At 51.7% G+C, this 15,601-nt stretch overlaps 4 protein-coding genes across 4 annotated transcripts; 2 read left to right on the top strand and 2 right to left on the bottom strand.

The window, feature by feature from the left end:
• Positions 1–574: 574 nt before the first annotated feature.
• Positions 575–2,199, bottom strand: AYO21_01501 (hypothetical protein; the record flags this gene model as incomplete). Its single annotated transcript, XM_022651484.1, has 6 exons — positions 575–706; positions 805–1,299; positions 1,379–1,462; positions 1,542–1,629; positions 1,744–2,008; positions 2,103–2,199. 6 exons carry the CDS (start codon positions 2,197–2,199, stop codon positions 575–577), a joined length of 1,161 nt encoding a protein of 386 aa, XP_022516457.1.
• Positions 2,200–2,989: 790 nt separating this feature from the next.
• AYO21_01502 (hypothetical protein) lies at positions 2,990–10,238 on the bottom strand (the record flags this gene model as incomplete). The annotated part of the gene is made up of 13 exons (XM_022651485.1): positions 2,990–3,310; positions 3,399–3,502; positions 3,591–3,729; positions 3,807–3,855; positions 3,917–4,016; positions 4,142–4,346; positions 4,409–4,564; positions 6,281–6,307; positions 6,361–6,387; positions 6,440–6,466; positions 6,519–6,962; positions 7,547–8,790; positions 8,846–10,238. The coding sequence occupies 13 exons, from the start codon at positions 10,236–10,238 to the stop codon at positions 2,990–2,992; spliced, it is 4,236 nt and encodes a 1,411-aa protein (XP_022516458.1).
• A 1,239-nt stretch (positions 10,239–11,477) lies between these two features.
• On the top strand, positions 11,478–13,370 carry AYO21_01503 (hypothetical protein; the record flags this gene model as incomplete). The annotated part of the gene is made up of 1 exon (XM_022651486.1): positions 11,478–13,370. One exon carries the CDS (start codon positions 11,478–11,480, stop codon positions 13,368–13,370), a length of 1,893 nt encoding a protein of 630 aa, XP_022516459.1.
• Positions 13,371–13,653: 283 nt separating this feature from the next.
• Positions 13,654–14,638, top strand: AYO21_01504 (hypothetical protein; the record flags this gene model as incomplete). The annotated part of the gene is made up of 2 exons (XM_022651487.1): positions 13,654–13,685; positions 13,738–14,638. The coding sequence occupies 2 exons, from the start codon at positions 13,654–13,656 to the stop codon at positions 14,636–14,638; spliced, it is 933 nt and encodes a 310-aa protein (XP_022516460.1).
• Positions 14,639–15,601: the final 963 nt, after the last annotated feature.

The raw sequence follows: 15,601 nt of genomic DNA on the forward strand, positions 1-15,601 counted from the left end.
TTATGTGTTTCCCCTCTCTGCACCGTCGTCGAATGGGCCCACACTTAACCGACAATAGATCCACTAAGGCTTTACATGTGAAGGCACAGCTCGCCACTGTGCCGAAGTACATGTCACATAAAGCGGGGTCTGGGGCGAGGGAGCGGTATATATGTAATCGTTCGATGACTTTGAACATCCTCCAATCAACACTCTAGAACCTGCATTGCCATGATCCTCGCTGCCGCGTGTGTATCTGACCGAAAACTGTGTGAGTTTGTTTGTCATTGTTGGAGAGGTTCCATGACTAAAGAAAATACGGGCTTTGTTCGTCAGAGAAACCTGTCAGTCCTCTATCTGTTACTTTGTGTAATGGGTCTAGTTGACCCTTGGTGACATCCTGGGTATACACTTGGACACGTCAAAGCGCTCGCTCACGATGGTTCCGGTGATCAGAGAATCACTTCACACGAGGAATTCGAGGCCTCTTTATTGGTTCAAGCATCGGTGATGAGAAGTCACTATTCTCATTTGGATAATTCATCTATAGAGCGTTGGTCCAGCATCAGCATCCCGTCTGGTGATGGTCAAGGTCTCAACCCCCCTTTCCAAAAGCCTTGTAGACCTGCTCCTCGAAATTGACGTTGAATTTTCCCGCAATGGCATCACCAGGCGGCATGATTTGGAGGAACGCCGTCGCCGCAATCCCTGTTTTCCGGTCGATCCACTGTGTCAAAAGCAGGATCGGCATTGTTAGTAAACAGATTGATTGATAGAACATGGCAAGGGATGGGGACAAGAATAAAGGGGCTGGAGAACTCGTACCCAGATCAAATTCGGCGCGCCCGACCACTGCAAAGTACCGGCAGCTCGACGACCGGGAAAGGCCTCGAGGTTGATCAGCCCGGACAGGCCGTGGTCGATCTTCGCGTCCGGCGGGATCGAGGGACCAAGGACAGGCTTGTAGGGTCCCTTGACCATGTCATCCAAGGCCTGTGGGTGCAGCATCTGGGGAGAGAACATCTCGTCGACGCTCTTGGAGGACAGGATGGGCCCTCCGCCATCCAGTAGCGCCGACAGCATTTTGATGTAGTCATTCGCGCTGCCCCAGACTCCGTGGCCGCCCATCTCCACGGGACTTTCTTTGGGGACGGGAATGTCTTTGGCAATGGCCTGGCCGGTCTCTTGTCGTTCGAAGCCTTGGACGATCTCGTTGGGGGGGAACTTCAGCGGGTGGAAGGTCGTGTGCGTCATGCCCAATGGCTCCCAGATGTTTTTGCGGTAGTAGTCCTCGAGCGTGGTCTTGTTGAGTCTCGCGACCTGTCACCGTGACACTCGCAGTCAGCAATCTCGAAGCCGTGACCACCCACCCTGTTACCGGTTTCTGGTTGAGACATACCACCTCAGCGGCCCAGTCAATCCCAGCTCCGTAGGTCCAGCTTGTTCCCGGCTCAAAGGCCAGGGGCACTGTCTTCATGGGGATCTGTCCTCTCATTCCGTCAGCTTCTCCTTCTCCTGTACACAACCCATCCCGTAGTCCAACGGGCTGTGGAGAAATTTACCCCCGTGTTGTCCAGAGTCGTGTATTTCAAGCCGGTTGCCTTGGTCCATTTGGCCAGGGAAAATGGCATAATGTCGTAGCCGAGACCACTTTGATGGGATAAGAGCAATCTGAACCCCTCCACCACTCGGGGCGCGAATCAGTTTGGACTGGATTGGCAAAGACGACATGAATACCATTGGGGGTTTGTTCGAGAAACCAACCTCAGGGTGATTTTGTTCTGCCGAGGCTTGGTCGTGGGGACTCCCTTGTCATCCTCGCCGCCATCCAGGACCTCCAGAGCAGCCAGTTCGGGTACATGAGGCGCAACATCGTCGTCGAGTCCAATGAGGCCTCTCTCCACGGTCTGCATCGCCGCGACCGCGCACATCAACTTGGACTGCGAAGCCAGCCAGAAGAGATGATCGCCTGTCAGGGGCTGGTCGGGCGCCGAACCCACCCCGCTGACATGTTGATACAGGATTCTTCCTTTGCAACATCAGGTAGATTCTCAGCGTCCGGAGCACTTCCATTTCAAGGAGTAGGCGTATATGACAACCATATGGCCCGGGGAAATGCTCACCTCCCCTCCCAACGGCGGTACCAATGATCGAACCCGTCACGAAGTCACCGTCCTGCTGGTTCGTAGCCCGATCAATCAATTCTGTGATCCCCGACATTTTTCTAAGCGGTGCATGTACGAGTCGGTCAGGGTTACCGTCTTCCAAGGCAGCTCTCTCCCTTTGTTTTTATTCTGGTGAGAGAGGCCTTCATCTTTGCTCGCTAACCCACGTGATTGTGGTGGAAACATACCGAGTATTCGATGACCAACAATCTTATTAGCAATGGAATAACAGGCAGAAACGCCGCAATCAATCTTGGTCTGCCTGACGAACTTATGCTATCTTGGTCACGATCAAATCGCTGAGTATCTAGATTAACCCCCATATTCATGGCTACCCTGAATCATTCCTGTCCAATCCGTGGACTCTGCCAACTCGTGTGCCATCATATGACGTTTCTTGGTTCCCTCGTGACTTGTTATTCTTCCCGTCCGATCTGCCTTCGCGGAGATGAAGACGAGTCTACTAGCGCCGGAAAGACCGTACACACCCAGGTGAGTTTGCCATATCTCCCCTTCCAAGAGAGCACTTCTGGCCCATTCGAATTGTGGCCCTATAATCTTCTACGATATACAGTCGAGCCAACTCCTTGTGCGACTACTTGAGGTCCGCAGCTGTCCAATTTTCTTTAAAGAACTCCTCGGTGTAGTTCCCCCATTGATCAAGCTCTTTCGCAGTGTCTTGGTATAGCTTTCGGATAATATCGACCTTGTCCTCGCTCCGAGGTTTGATGGTGCATCTGAGTATTTTTCCGAATCTGATTAGCCCATGTTTTATATTTGTGCCGACTCCAACCTCGAGATCTGATTGGGGGCTCTGATGTACTGAGGTAGAGAGTGTGTTGTACTTACTGGAACGGAGCAGGTCCAACCACCAATCCCTCGGTAAGCGCATCTCTCTCAACCAGGATTGGCACCCCTTGCGCGTCGAGCTTGTGGTGGAATTCAAATGCCCAGAGCAGCCGGGCCATGGTTATGAATAGTGTGCGGTCCGCGACATGGGAGCCCGGGCAGACCCTTCGTCCAGCGCCGAAGGTGAGGTGTGGCCTCTTTTCGTAGTTCTGGGTGATGGAATAGGCGTCCATGCCAGACTCCTCTTCCGGGAACCGCTCGGGGTTGAAGTCGCGTGGGTTGTCGTATCTTGTCGGGTCGTTGTTGATAGTCCAAACCTGGCCAGAGAGCATCGTCAGATTATTTCTCCCCAAGAATCATTCTCTCTCCAACGCAACGTGTTGCCGCTTAACTGCTCACACTTACACAGTTCATCAGTCCTGTTCCGGCAGGGATCGAATAACCCATGTAGACATCATCTTTCATCGATGCATGAGGCATCGGCCCGCCCGTGAGTGTCGTGGGCTGCCCTGCTCGTCTGTCAGACCAAGTTATGTGCACACTGGGCAGCCGAAAGCGTCGACTCCCTGTGTCTCGTGCATTCAGAGTAATACTCACAGCGTAGTGTCTCCTCCACACATCGTCTTAGATATGGCATGTTTCCACGGTCGGTCCATTCAGGTAGTCGTGTGGCACCCACTACCGAGTCAATCTCGCTCCGCGCTCGACTCTGGACTTCGGGAAACAGCACCATTGCCTGTTGGAAGGGTCAGCGCTAACACAGAGGTAGGCATCAGATCGACGTCTGCCGGTCCGCGGGTGGTTCCCGCATACCTTGACAAAGCCCAAGAGGGTGTTTGATTGCGTATCTCTGAGATAGGTGCTGTCAGTAGGTGATGGCTACCAAACAGAGAAGTGGGTCAGGACAAGAATGTTATACACACGTTGCGGCGGCCCAGGCATGACCGGAGTTATACCACAGTTCACGTTCGCTCAATTGGTCCTTGCCTTTCTCGTTGGACAGTATCATGTCACGACACAGGCCTGGAAGATTCGGCAAGGGGACCACCATCGTCAGCAAGCCAGTAAGAGCAAGAACAGGGCGTTCGCAACGCAACCAGCAGACGATGGAAAACTGATTGGAACTGCGCAGATTTGTGCGTGCTTACTTGGATAATAACGTCCTTTCTGGATGTGATCCCTGGTTTCATCGACGAGGGTCTTCCACAGCCCCACCTCCATTCTCTCCAACTCTCCTAGATATCTCTTTAGTGGGTTGATCCGATAAGGCACGGCTCGGATGATGGGTCGGAGGACCGGCCACCAGTCGGCCAACTGAAGGGAAGCTCCTGCGATGACTGCCCGGCGAAACCACTGCAAGATCTCCATGTTAGAAACATCTCGTATGTTGCCTATTCCCTCGTGAGCATACTCACCTCTGTCAAGATTTTGACTTCCCGGATGTCAGCCGACGGGAATCGCTTGCCGTATGCAATTGTCGCCCCGATGCTGATCGTAAATCGTTCAAAGTGGTGTCGAAAGTCATCCGGCGTCTCGAGCAAGTCGTGGAGCAGCTGAGCCGTCTCGAAGTACTTTGACTTGTCAGTATAGCTAGCACACGGCACTTTGGTCCTTCTCAACTCAATCCGGTCGATCCCGATAGACGTTGAGAAGCACCCATGGGGCTGTCACCCTACCTGATATGGAAGATAGTTGTTGGCCAACTTAGAATTCAGACGCACGTGGTAGACTTTTCGTTGCCTTTTCCATACATCATCATATCTGTATCACACCAGTGGGACACAAGTGAGCTCATGGTTTTCATTTGGTATTTGAGGGGCCATGCATGGGATTCCTGGGACGTACGGTCGAAAGAATATGTTTAGATCATTTCCATATTCGCGAAACAAAATGTCCATTCGAGTTGAATTGTTCGCACTCCTCTTTTCTAACAGATCATGCACCGCGCTTGCTGAGCCGAGGAGGATGATACGCTGGGTTCCCAGTTGAAGTCCCACGAGAGGCCCATCTAGTCACGCAGCCACGTCAGCCCCTTGTCAATGAAAGTCGGTCTCTGTGCAGTCTGTTCGGCCTGGTGTCGGTGTGCATGAGAGAGGACAGGTTACATACATTCCTGCGTCCACTTTTGGAACTGTAAGTGCATGTCCTTGAGTGGGAACTGGTGCAGATTCCCCAGAATTGGCACCGTACGAGGACCTTGGGTAATAACCGTCAGCATGGCACCAAATACATGGCCATGGCAGCTGTATATATACGACGCCTGACACAAAACCAGAGAAATGAATGGTACTTACCTGGGGGAAAGTCTTTGGGCCTCATTCCCACTCGGCATAATTTGAGGGCGGCAAAGACCACGACGGTCAAAGCCAATCCGTATAGAATGAATGGCGGAATGCTCGGTCCAGCCATGGTAGTGAGTCTCCAGCCAATATCACTCGCTCGAAAGGTAACAAGTCGTGTGAGGGGCCGGAGTTAGAGTCACCAAATATTGTCTTTCATATATTGATTTTGACGGCTTGGGTGGTTGTTCATTCATTCCCTATATCAGCCATAATATGGAACAACGCACCGGCGGCGGCAATCCCCGGATTTTCCCCAGAGTCTCTGCAGTAAGGCCTTACACACCGTAGCTCGACGCTTGATGATGGAGCCAAGTCATTGATTCCCTGACCACGCAAACCGTGACTAAATCAACTCAAATGCAGCTCGGCGCCATCAATCCGTAGTCGGTCACGACTAAGAGATGCTCTAAGGAACCAGTCGTTTATGCACGAGGTTCTTTAGTCACCGTACAGGTTTCCAATGATCTTCCAGAGGCGATGAATCAGGTGTCAGGGAAATGCGTCTGTTTTCGGGACTGGATATTCCCGCTGCATCTTGGATTATGTGCACCAACCCACTCGGAGTCCTACAGCAACGTCCATTTTTCTTTCGGCTTGCTAGATCCAGCACCAAGGGAGGGTGTCGCTATGACTTGATAAAGTGCCGTCGAAGCACTTCTCTGCTGCCGTTGTTTTGCCTGCTTTTTCAGATCGGCAAGTCCGTCAAAGTGTATTTCAATTTTGTTGTCTATTGCAGAAGTTGACAATACAATAGCATTGGCCTGCCATCCACCAAGCTCAGTTTGTATCGTCTCCTCTCCCACTCTTTCAGCCGCCCAAAACCTGAATGTGAGCGTTTAAGTCTCGGGTCAGAGTATTTCGCTAGCACCCTCCAAAGTGTCCATAATGGCCTATTTTTCCTTTGTCAGTACGACACACTGTACCCGGTTCAGGAAATGCTTGTACCATGATGGAGGTGTGGATAATGGTGGCCTAATTTTCGTCAGTGCGAAACAGTTTACCTCTTTTTCAACAGCTGCTCGTACCATGATGGAATTGTGAGCCGTGGTGGCCTATTCTTCGTCAGCGTGGAACAGTTCAACCCTTTCCGACAGCTTCGCGTACAATGATGTAAGTTTGAACCATGGTGCCCTATTCTTCGTCAGCGCAATCCACGTTACCGTTTATCCACAGCCTCGCGTACCGTGATGGCATGGGGACTGTCCGAAAGGTGCCCCACGGCTTGATGAGGTTGGTGAGCATGAGGTATATGAAAATGAGGTATGTGTACGTGTTGCGTAGGATGGGCTGGCGGGGTAGGGAACGTTTGACGGGGCTGGAGGGCTTGAGATGTTGTTCTGGAGTCTGTGCCGTGGTATCTGGTCTTGTCGCGCAAGTCGTCGACGGATCGCGGTGCATGGAGCGAGCTGGAAGCAATAGGTTTAGGAACCGTATCGGTCTTCTTAAACTGCGTTGGTGGGTTCGTGCAAGCTGTCGATTCGGGCAAGGCGCTGCGCTTCGGTGTGGTCGACAATGCGGTTGCGGTTGGATTAGAGGAGGTAATGGGTTTCGAGGCGCTCGGTGGGCTGTCGTTATCGTCTGCCGGGCACGAACAGCAAGAGCCCATTATGGAGCTTTGATGTTGTGTCTGTGAGTGTCAAGTTTTCAATGGGAGAAACACGACGCAACACTTAGTACGAGAAATAGTTGACAGAGATATGCCTTTGCCTGTTGGTAGAAATTCACGTCTGAATGACGGGTGGCAGAAGAAGGAAGAAGAAGAAGAAGAAGAAGAAGAAGAAGAAGAAGAAGAAGAAGAAGAAGAAGAGAAATGGCACAAGGCAGGAACAACGTATACGCGTCGATGCACCGCTTAGTTACACACAAACTACAAATTGTGTGCATGTAAGTGAAGCATTGAGTCACCCTTTCACCAAACACGCGTTGTTCTAGGTCAAACGCAACCACCCGCGAGGAACGTCAGAAAACATTGGACAGCCGACTAGGCACATTGTGGCAATTTCATATAGGGAATTAAAAGAGGATGTCTGCAAAGGTTGCAGGTCGATATGGGGGCGAAGAGGTATACTTGCTAGTACCTTGTAAGATGGAACCACCTTCTGAGGTTGTCGATATCCGCCTTTGGGTATTCAACGACTCGATAAGACGAAGTGACCATCAGATAAACTAGAAAGACACAGTGCCTGTCCCCCTTCGGTGCACAGGCCTCACAAGCTCAATGCCTGAAGTCGTCTGTTCGGATAACCTCTGCGTGGAACGTTGGCCAGATTCAGTATCCCGCCGTTGCCGTTTGCGATCGAGTCGAGACGTAGAGTGACTCCTTCTGCGTGCCTTTCCGGTTGGAATTGACAGGATATTTCCACACGCGTGGAAAAGCCGTCGAAAGTTGATCTTCCAGGAGTTGTATCCGGTATAGATGCCCGCTGGCCGCCATTTTAACGGGCCCGATATAGTGGGAAGGAGAGCCTGTAAGGCTTCTCTAGACGCAACGTCGTAGAATCCCGCGTTTAGAGCCTTGCTTGCCACAGTCGCTGTCGCTTGCAAGCAATCGATATCATCATCCGGTCTCTCACGCCATGATGGAAGGTATCCCGTCGTGATACCAAGATGAAGCTCGTCGTCATGGCCAAGATAGCCGGCAAAGAAATACCTCCGCTTCGCCAACGTCACTTGCGCCTTTAGATGTTCCTCCTGGTCGTCCGATCGCTGGACCCAGAATTCTGGGCATCGAAGTATGGGACTCTGGTAGCAAAGAGACACAAAGTCAATAAATGTGAAAATCGGCCAGCACGTTCTGATTCTGCCGTAGGGCCTTGCCACCCAGATAGCAATGCAGTAGAGAACCAGGACCGCGAACGCGCCGTAGAAGTTCGAAAGTTTGATATTGACCATCAATGCGTCGTTCCCAACCTCACCATAGACAAAGACGCGTCCAATGATAACGTGGGTGAAGGTGCTCCCGGTAGCAAGGATAACACCCCATGCGATCCGAAAATTGCGGGCCACTAGTGCGTTGGCGATAGTAGAAACGGGGTCGGTTGAGAGATAGTCAAGAAGAACAGATTGTTGGGCCGAAGTTCCTTGCACTGAGGCGGCCATGTTTTGAATCGGTCGCATTGTGCGGTGATATTGGTCGGAGACTATGAATGTCGGTGAGAAGAGACCGAAGAGAAAGACGGGGAGGACGTTGAACACCAAACCTCGCTCAAAAATGCACAAGACTGCATTTTGCCGTCGAAGGTCGTCCGAAAGCCGGCACAGTTTGGGTCGAAACGCAATCGGTTGGGAAACGCTCCCCTTGGTCCAATAGACAATAGAACAGATAAATAATGTTATACCTATTAGGAAGACTGGCAGGATGTAAACGTCGGTCAGGTAGAAGTTACCAACCCGAGGTCGTCTGTATTTCGAAGAGAACTCTTGATTCTTCTCTTGATCAAACAAGTCGTTTACATCTAGGGCATTGGTTAGGCATGAGTTTCAATAGCAGGAAACCACACAGGGATTTACCTTGAACAGAGCCATCCGGAGGAGGGGCGACATGTGATTCGAGCTCGTCTCCATCTTCCAGTGGCGCCACGGGGCTCTGCACTCGAATCCTGTTGTACCCCACAGCAGATACCTCAGTCTCCATAACTGCGGAGTGTGACTGCTGCGTGGTGGCTCCAAGAACGGAAAGGGGTTCTGGGGCAGTACCGTGGTCGGCTGACGGCACGGTAGCACCATAGGGTTCCAGCGGGGTATAACGAGTCTGTGCAGCCAGGACTGTTCGTAACGAACGCATAGGAAAACTTTCCTCTTCACCATACGTTCGTGGATCACCCTCAGAATCCATTTCAGGTTGAGATTCTGCTGGTTCATTTTCATGAACTTGCAGACCACCATGAGCCATGGCCACTCGAGAATGTCCGCCGGCCAACGTTCCTTCGTTGCGGAAAAATCTGATACCGTGAACGATCAAACCAGTATGCCGTTGTCTCCAGTATCCGAGTCGCAGCGTGCCATATTTTGAGGGCCATTTCTCAAGGACTCGGATGACTTCTATTCTGGCCCGCGTAAGCTCAAGGCCAGTAAATGCGGGAAATATATTCGACCCTTGAACCAAAGAGAGCTGTGATGCAATGGAGCAAGGGCTCCATCGAAGACCAGTCTTGTGGCGCTTCAAGTATACAATTAGACACACTACCGAGGCAAACAGAACAAGGTAGATTGAAGCCACAAAAGCACCGGATACCACGGAAACAGTAACCTGCCATCCTTGGATATCTTCCACAGGTTGAAGGAAACTGGACTTGAAAGGGGCCAGAAGCGCATTCGCGGTGAGTGATATCGAAAGAGTGAAGGCCAAGTATTCCTTCCGATGAAACATATACAACAACCGGCCTGGTCCAGGAATGAATCCAGGAAGAGTGCTGAGCTCATCGGAAGTATGAAGAAGGTTGTGGCCTTCTGGCTGATGGTCCGTGCTCACATTGGCCATTTTGACATATGGCATGATGCGATAGTACTGCTGCACAATGGATCTGAATGCCAGGACCGTCACCGAGGCAATGACATTGGGAAGATAGATCCAGAGGTTATAGCTCGTTTGTGATTGGAAGCGGAGCCAACGCGGTTGTTTGCGCCCAACCACGACCAAACCAGTGACAGCAGCAAGGCAAAGGAAGAACCAAAGTGCAGCGACTGTCAAGAACCCCGTACCAAGGACAAAAGGTTTGAAATTTGGTTCCTCATAGCCATCAATTCCGTCAACATTAATGGGCGTGTATCGATCGTCCCCGGCATCCAGCGAAGAATGGGCGATGGAGGCGTCATCACTGGCTGCATATGTTTGTGCGACACGATCACGACCTCGATCCATACCTGGATGAGCAAGATTGGGTGTGGACTCGTGGTAGCTCATGGTGACTCGACTATTTCTGAGATCCGGTGTTGGAGTTCTGTGGTTCACGTGGTGTAGAATCTTAGCATCATCTGTTGTGGCATTTGTCGAGACAAGAGCCTGTAGATGATCAAGAAGACAGCATGATCAAAGACTGGTTGTTCGAGAAGTCGAACAAGTTACTAACAACCTTGAGGATATCCTAGAATGTTATTTGATGCTAGAGTCACAGAACTGAGAGCTCGAGAAGGCCTCTTTAAACGGCCAAGAGCTTCTTTTCTGCAGCCTTACTTCGTGTATGAGATGGCATGTTCGCCCACCAATTGACAGCTGCAAATGGATGTTGTTTCACAACGGACCAAAGGCTAGTTTATTCGCCTGCAGTAGTGGGAATTGGGGCCATCTTTGGCAACTTGATAAGGCTGAGTTGAAGAACAATGCTGTTCCCAGCCTCACTCCGTGTCGCAGGCCACTGGACTCCAAGAACGCTTCTGGAAACATAAAGCGACGATCCTTTCATTTCAGAAACCCCTCATCTTCAGGTGTGATAGTCTGTCCACCTCGTGCAGGGGGGTTGTGCTTTGGACAAAGCCGCAGCCTTAGTGTGTAGGAGTGAGCCTGTTGAGTTGCAGAAATCGATGAGTGTGCCGTCTAGGCTGAGAGGACCAGAGGTAGGCATGACAGTTAAGGCACCGAGTCGGGACTATGGCCCAATCATCAAGACCAGGTAAAGGCCAGTGTGATTGTAAGTTGCATTGTGCTGCAACCGAAGTGCATGAGTCCAATAAGGCACTGTGTGGCTGAACAGGGGTTGATTGATGTGTAACGGAGCGGTAAGGTATTCGGCAACTATGTGAGGGGGGGTTGCTTGCCAGGGCGCTAATGGCTCAACAGTGGTAACGGCACGTGATAGCACTCTTGGAATGACATAATCCAGGGTTAAGAGGTGTGACTAATGGGAGAGTAGAGTTGCCAAGGCAATGTAATGACGGTCACGCTACGGCCTCAGTCGCCTTTACGATTCTCGAGCCCCCATTGGGCCTGTAGTACATTATCCCTGGATCGAAACCTCAGCGCCATGGCTGTACCTGGTACAATGCCATTTCCTTCTTTTACAGATGCCACGCTATCTCTGAGCCGGCTATATGAGGTGTATCCATCGCTCTTAAACTCGCTGTCGGCCATTCCCAGTCCCGTGATAGTGATACATACAATCAGATCAACCTCTCTAATTGAAGAACCATCAGCAGTCTCGACTCCATGGACTTCTGCGCGACACGTTCCCGTCAAACAAACACACCGCGGACACCAAAGAGCCCCCATGACAACAAACTCCGTTCTTTAGCTGCAGTTGACGCCAAAGACCCCCCCTTGGCTGTCTCTCCGGGCCGTCTGCGAAAACGAGAGTCTGACCGACGAAGCCAGCGGCAGGCCCGCGAACGCACCAAGACCCACATCGCTCATCTGGAGGCCATAGTGGAAGAATTCCGACGAAGAGATGCCAGCGGTCAAGTCGCCGTGCTGATGAAGAAATTGACGGAGCTGGAGCGTGAAAGAGATGCCATGGTCAAGAACTTCCATGACATATGGAGCGTGGTGAAACCGTACTACTGCAAGTGGACAGCTGTTGATCTAGTACCGGACTGTGGTATTCGAGGAGGAGTAGTAGCGACGAGCGCGGCACAGGGAACTCAAGATGAGGGTTGTCGAGCAGCAACAGCAGACAGTGGTGACAGTCTTGTTGTCCAAGACACATATAGTTTTGATGACGGCACTACTACATCATTGCCGCCACCAATGAGTTCAGAGGAAGCCAGGGCCAATGTCGCCGAGAGTGAGGCTCTGCCCAATAGCCTGACTACTCCTCAGCTCCCTTCCAACACAATCAAAACCCCAGGGCCTGTTGTCTTTTTGGGACCCGAGCGTGTCAAAGTGTCTTCTCCTGCGCCGACCCTACGAGATTGTGGCGGCCGCGATCCTGTGAAAAAGGTCTATGTCAACTTCAGTCTTTCCAACTACGCCCCGGGCTGGGCCTATACCTCCCAACGATGCTCCTGTTGCCATGAGACGTGCACGCCGCTGTCACGAGGCAGGGAAGATGGCTCTATGTGGAGAGGCAACCAGTGGACATTTGCTAACGAAGTGCTCGGTGAGCGCCTGTCATGGGCAGAAGGGGAGATACAGCCCGCCACAGACATCGAGTCGGACGACGTGCCCATCCGCGCCCTGCTCGAGGGATGGTCCTCGGTGGCGCAGCGCGGGCGGTTGCATCCCTCGTGGCAGATCCTGCGACATATCGACGAGACCCTCTTTAGTATGTGTCCGAATGTCGAACGGCTAGCCATTCTCCGCGCGATGCACACCCTCCTCCAATTCCACACCGAACCGACACACGGGCGCTATACTCGTCTGCCGCCATGGTACAGCACGAGACGACAGTGGCAACAGACCCGGAGCTATGCGATCGACTATTTCGCATGGCCCTCCCTGCGCGATCGCTTCATCCAGAACGAGCACCGATACTGTGGCAACGAGTTCTGGTCCCTATTTTGCAGCAGCCTCAAGATCCTCTGGCCGTATCAATTCCGTGATTGCTATGTCCAGGAAGAAGCCACTGGGCTATACAAGGTCTCGCCGCTGTTTGACCAGAGGCTACTTGATATCAATTGCTGGACCATGGGGCCCGACATCTTTCACCGATTCCCAGAGTTGTCTAGCGACATACCGGCTTTCAGTCCAACGCCGCACAGTTTGTCACACCCCGCTTCTACGGGAGCAACAGGACTCGGAGCGAGGCAGGTGGGGGTGTCTGCTTTGGATACCACTGATACTTCTTCTCTGAGCGAGATCGCGCCGACAGGTCAAGCTGGTTGCGCCGACCTAAACCACAAGAAGGGCAACAAGTATCATGACAAACTTTCAACGACGATAACAGCTACCGTCTTCCCTAAGGATACTGCCGTGAATTACCCTCTAGAGATAACCCCGCCGGAAGCCTCACTTCAGAACTCCTTAGAAGGCCTATCATCAGCGTCCCATCAATACAATATCGGCGACTTGAGCCAAGCCATGGCGGTTGATGCGTTCATTAACGGCATTATCGACAAGGCGGATCTGGAGACCATCTGGCCCTCAGGTAACCTGTGTGGCTAATTTCATAAAGCACAAGATCAACGCAATTATGTGGCAGTTGAAAGGAGTCTCCGCCCCCTTTTTAAGGCTGCAAGGCTGAGTCACGTGGTATGTTCGCCGAATTCGACTGTCGCTTGACCTTCTCTTGAAAGAACCTCAGTATCTTGGCCCACTACTAGTACCGAGTACGGCGAGCGCATCTTGAAACTCCACTTGGGGGTTTCTTCGCCATGTTGAGAAACAGTCACAACAGTCCTCCTGATGAATAAAAATACACCTCCCAAACTCGGTCCAATAAATGCTAATGAAGAGCCTGTTGGAAATTCTTCGCGAGCAGTCAGTACTACGACGTTCAATCAGTGAAATCTACTTACATACCCTCTCGCAGCTTCCTCGATGTTGAGCACCTCGAAAAGTTTTACCGTTTCTGCGTCCAAGGCTCTTCTCAAACCTTTGGTCATATTTCCCCTCTACTTAGACAGAAGATAATCTGGAATCCAGACCACTGGGAGATTTGCGACATTGAGCGCACCTTGACGCTCCGTGGCACTTCATGCGAGACTCGAAATGCCATCATCCTCACCACCCTAGCTCTCCCAGAGAATATGGTAGTTCTCGGAATAAACTCTTTGAGCGAGGACACTTTCGCTGTTTACAACCACGATAAACATGTCGTGATGCAGATCCCGCGAAACGCAGCCCCCTTGTTCGGGGTTTTATGCTATGGAGTACAACTCGTGGCGTATGAGCTTTGCCCGAGTGCGACGACCACCCTCTTGACTCCAGACTCGAGGGTATGGGTCTCCCGTCGCTCCATATTGAAGAACTACTGCCCCGGGCTTCTGGACGTTACTGCGAGCGGTGCTCTCGAAGCGGGCGAGTCTCCGCTCGACGGCATCTTACGTGAGTCCCTAGAAGAGGCGTCTCTGTCAGATACAGTGTTGCACGGCCGGCTCTACCCTTCCGGCGTCCTCAGCTACGTGGGGAGGGGCGGGGGAGAGTATGGCGAAGGCCATGTGTTCGCCCTACCCGAGATCGACTTTTGCTACCACGTCGGCCTCGCTCCAGGAGTGGCCCCAGTCCCGATGGACGGTGAGGTCAAATACTTTGCACTCTTGACTGTCTCGGAGATCTTAGGCCGACTACGACGGAGTGAGTTCACGCCGTCGGCCACGTGCGTCCTCCTCGACTTCTTCATCAAGCGCGGCATTCTCTGCTTTGAGAACGAGCCCGACTATATCGAGATTGTCACGAGGCTGCATAGAGGGTTACACTATCCCACGTTATAAAACATTTCTCTACTTATCTCCGGTTGGGCTGAAAAACCCTGCACACATGGCCGTTTTCCTCGTGACAATGGGGAAGAGAAGAGTACATAAAGGTGCTATCTAGGAGAGGCTGTATATTGCCCTGCTCAACTATGCCGCTCTGCTTCTCATGCTCCGCAGTTTCCTCACAATTTCAACGCTCTGGGCTAGCTACAGTAGTCTTGCATGCAGAGGGATTGCGTATAATACATGGACCTCCGCTCGGAGTCAGAGCAGGTACTCAGAAGGCGCAGAAGGTATTGTTTCGACCCCTGTAAAAGGGATCTGGTAGGTATCACCTGGGATTCCATCCCTATCTATTCCTCAAATTCAAAACTCAATCTAGAGATAAAGCCCGGTTTCGTCCCAACACTGCAAGTCGTGAAAATCATCTCGTGGGTATCATTAAAGGAGAAAAAAAAAGGTGCAGAAACATAAGGCCGTGTCGAGTTTCCCATCCAGTACAATGCAATAGCAGTCCATGCTGCCCGTATGGCAAGTCACATAACCAAACCATTCCCATGTCTGAAAATAGCCACCTCAGGCTGTGCTCAAATAATGCACCCAGATAAGAGCTCCTGTCCATATCCGAATTTAAGCCGTCTAGGCATGTTCATGGATGAAGGTGCCCCAAAATGCATCTTCTGTGGTCTCACGTTCTGATTTTGTCGGCCGGGAGCCACTTTCTTTGCCGATCTCACCCCCCTCTCCATCGCTCAATATTTCTGCATTGGCCAAAGACCTTCCTTTGCCCTTGTCCTTCTCCCTGGCCTTCTCTTCCGAGCTGTCCTCTCGTTTCCGCTTCTTCACCATCAACTTCAGTTCTAGTGGAATCAAACCTCTGCCAGTTCCCGCGGTATCTTTCATATCCAGAGTTTTGCGGCACACAGGACACACGCCTCTGGTCTTACGAGATGTCGGCGCATTTTCTCTTCGTGATTGAAT

Source organism: Fonsecaea monophora (assembly GCF_001642475.1).
Source record: "Fonsecaea monophora strain CBS 269.37 chromosome Unknown Scaff5, whole genome shotgun sequence".
Classification (NCBI taxonomy): domain Eukaryota; kingdom Fungi; phylum Ascomycota; class Eurotiomycetes; order Chaetothyriales; family Herpotrichiellaceae; genus Fonsecaea; species Fonsecaea monophora.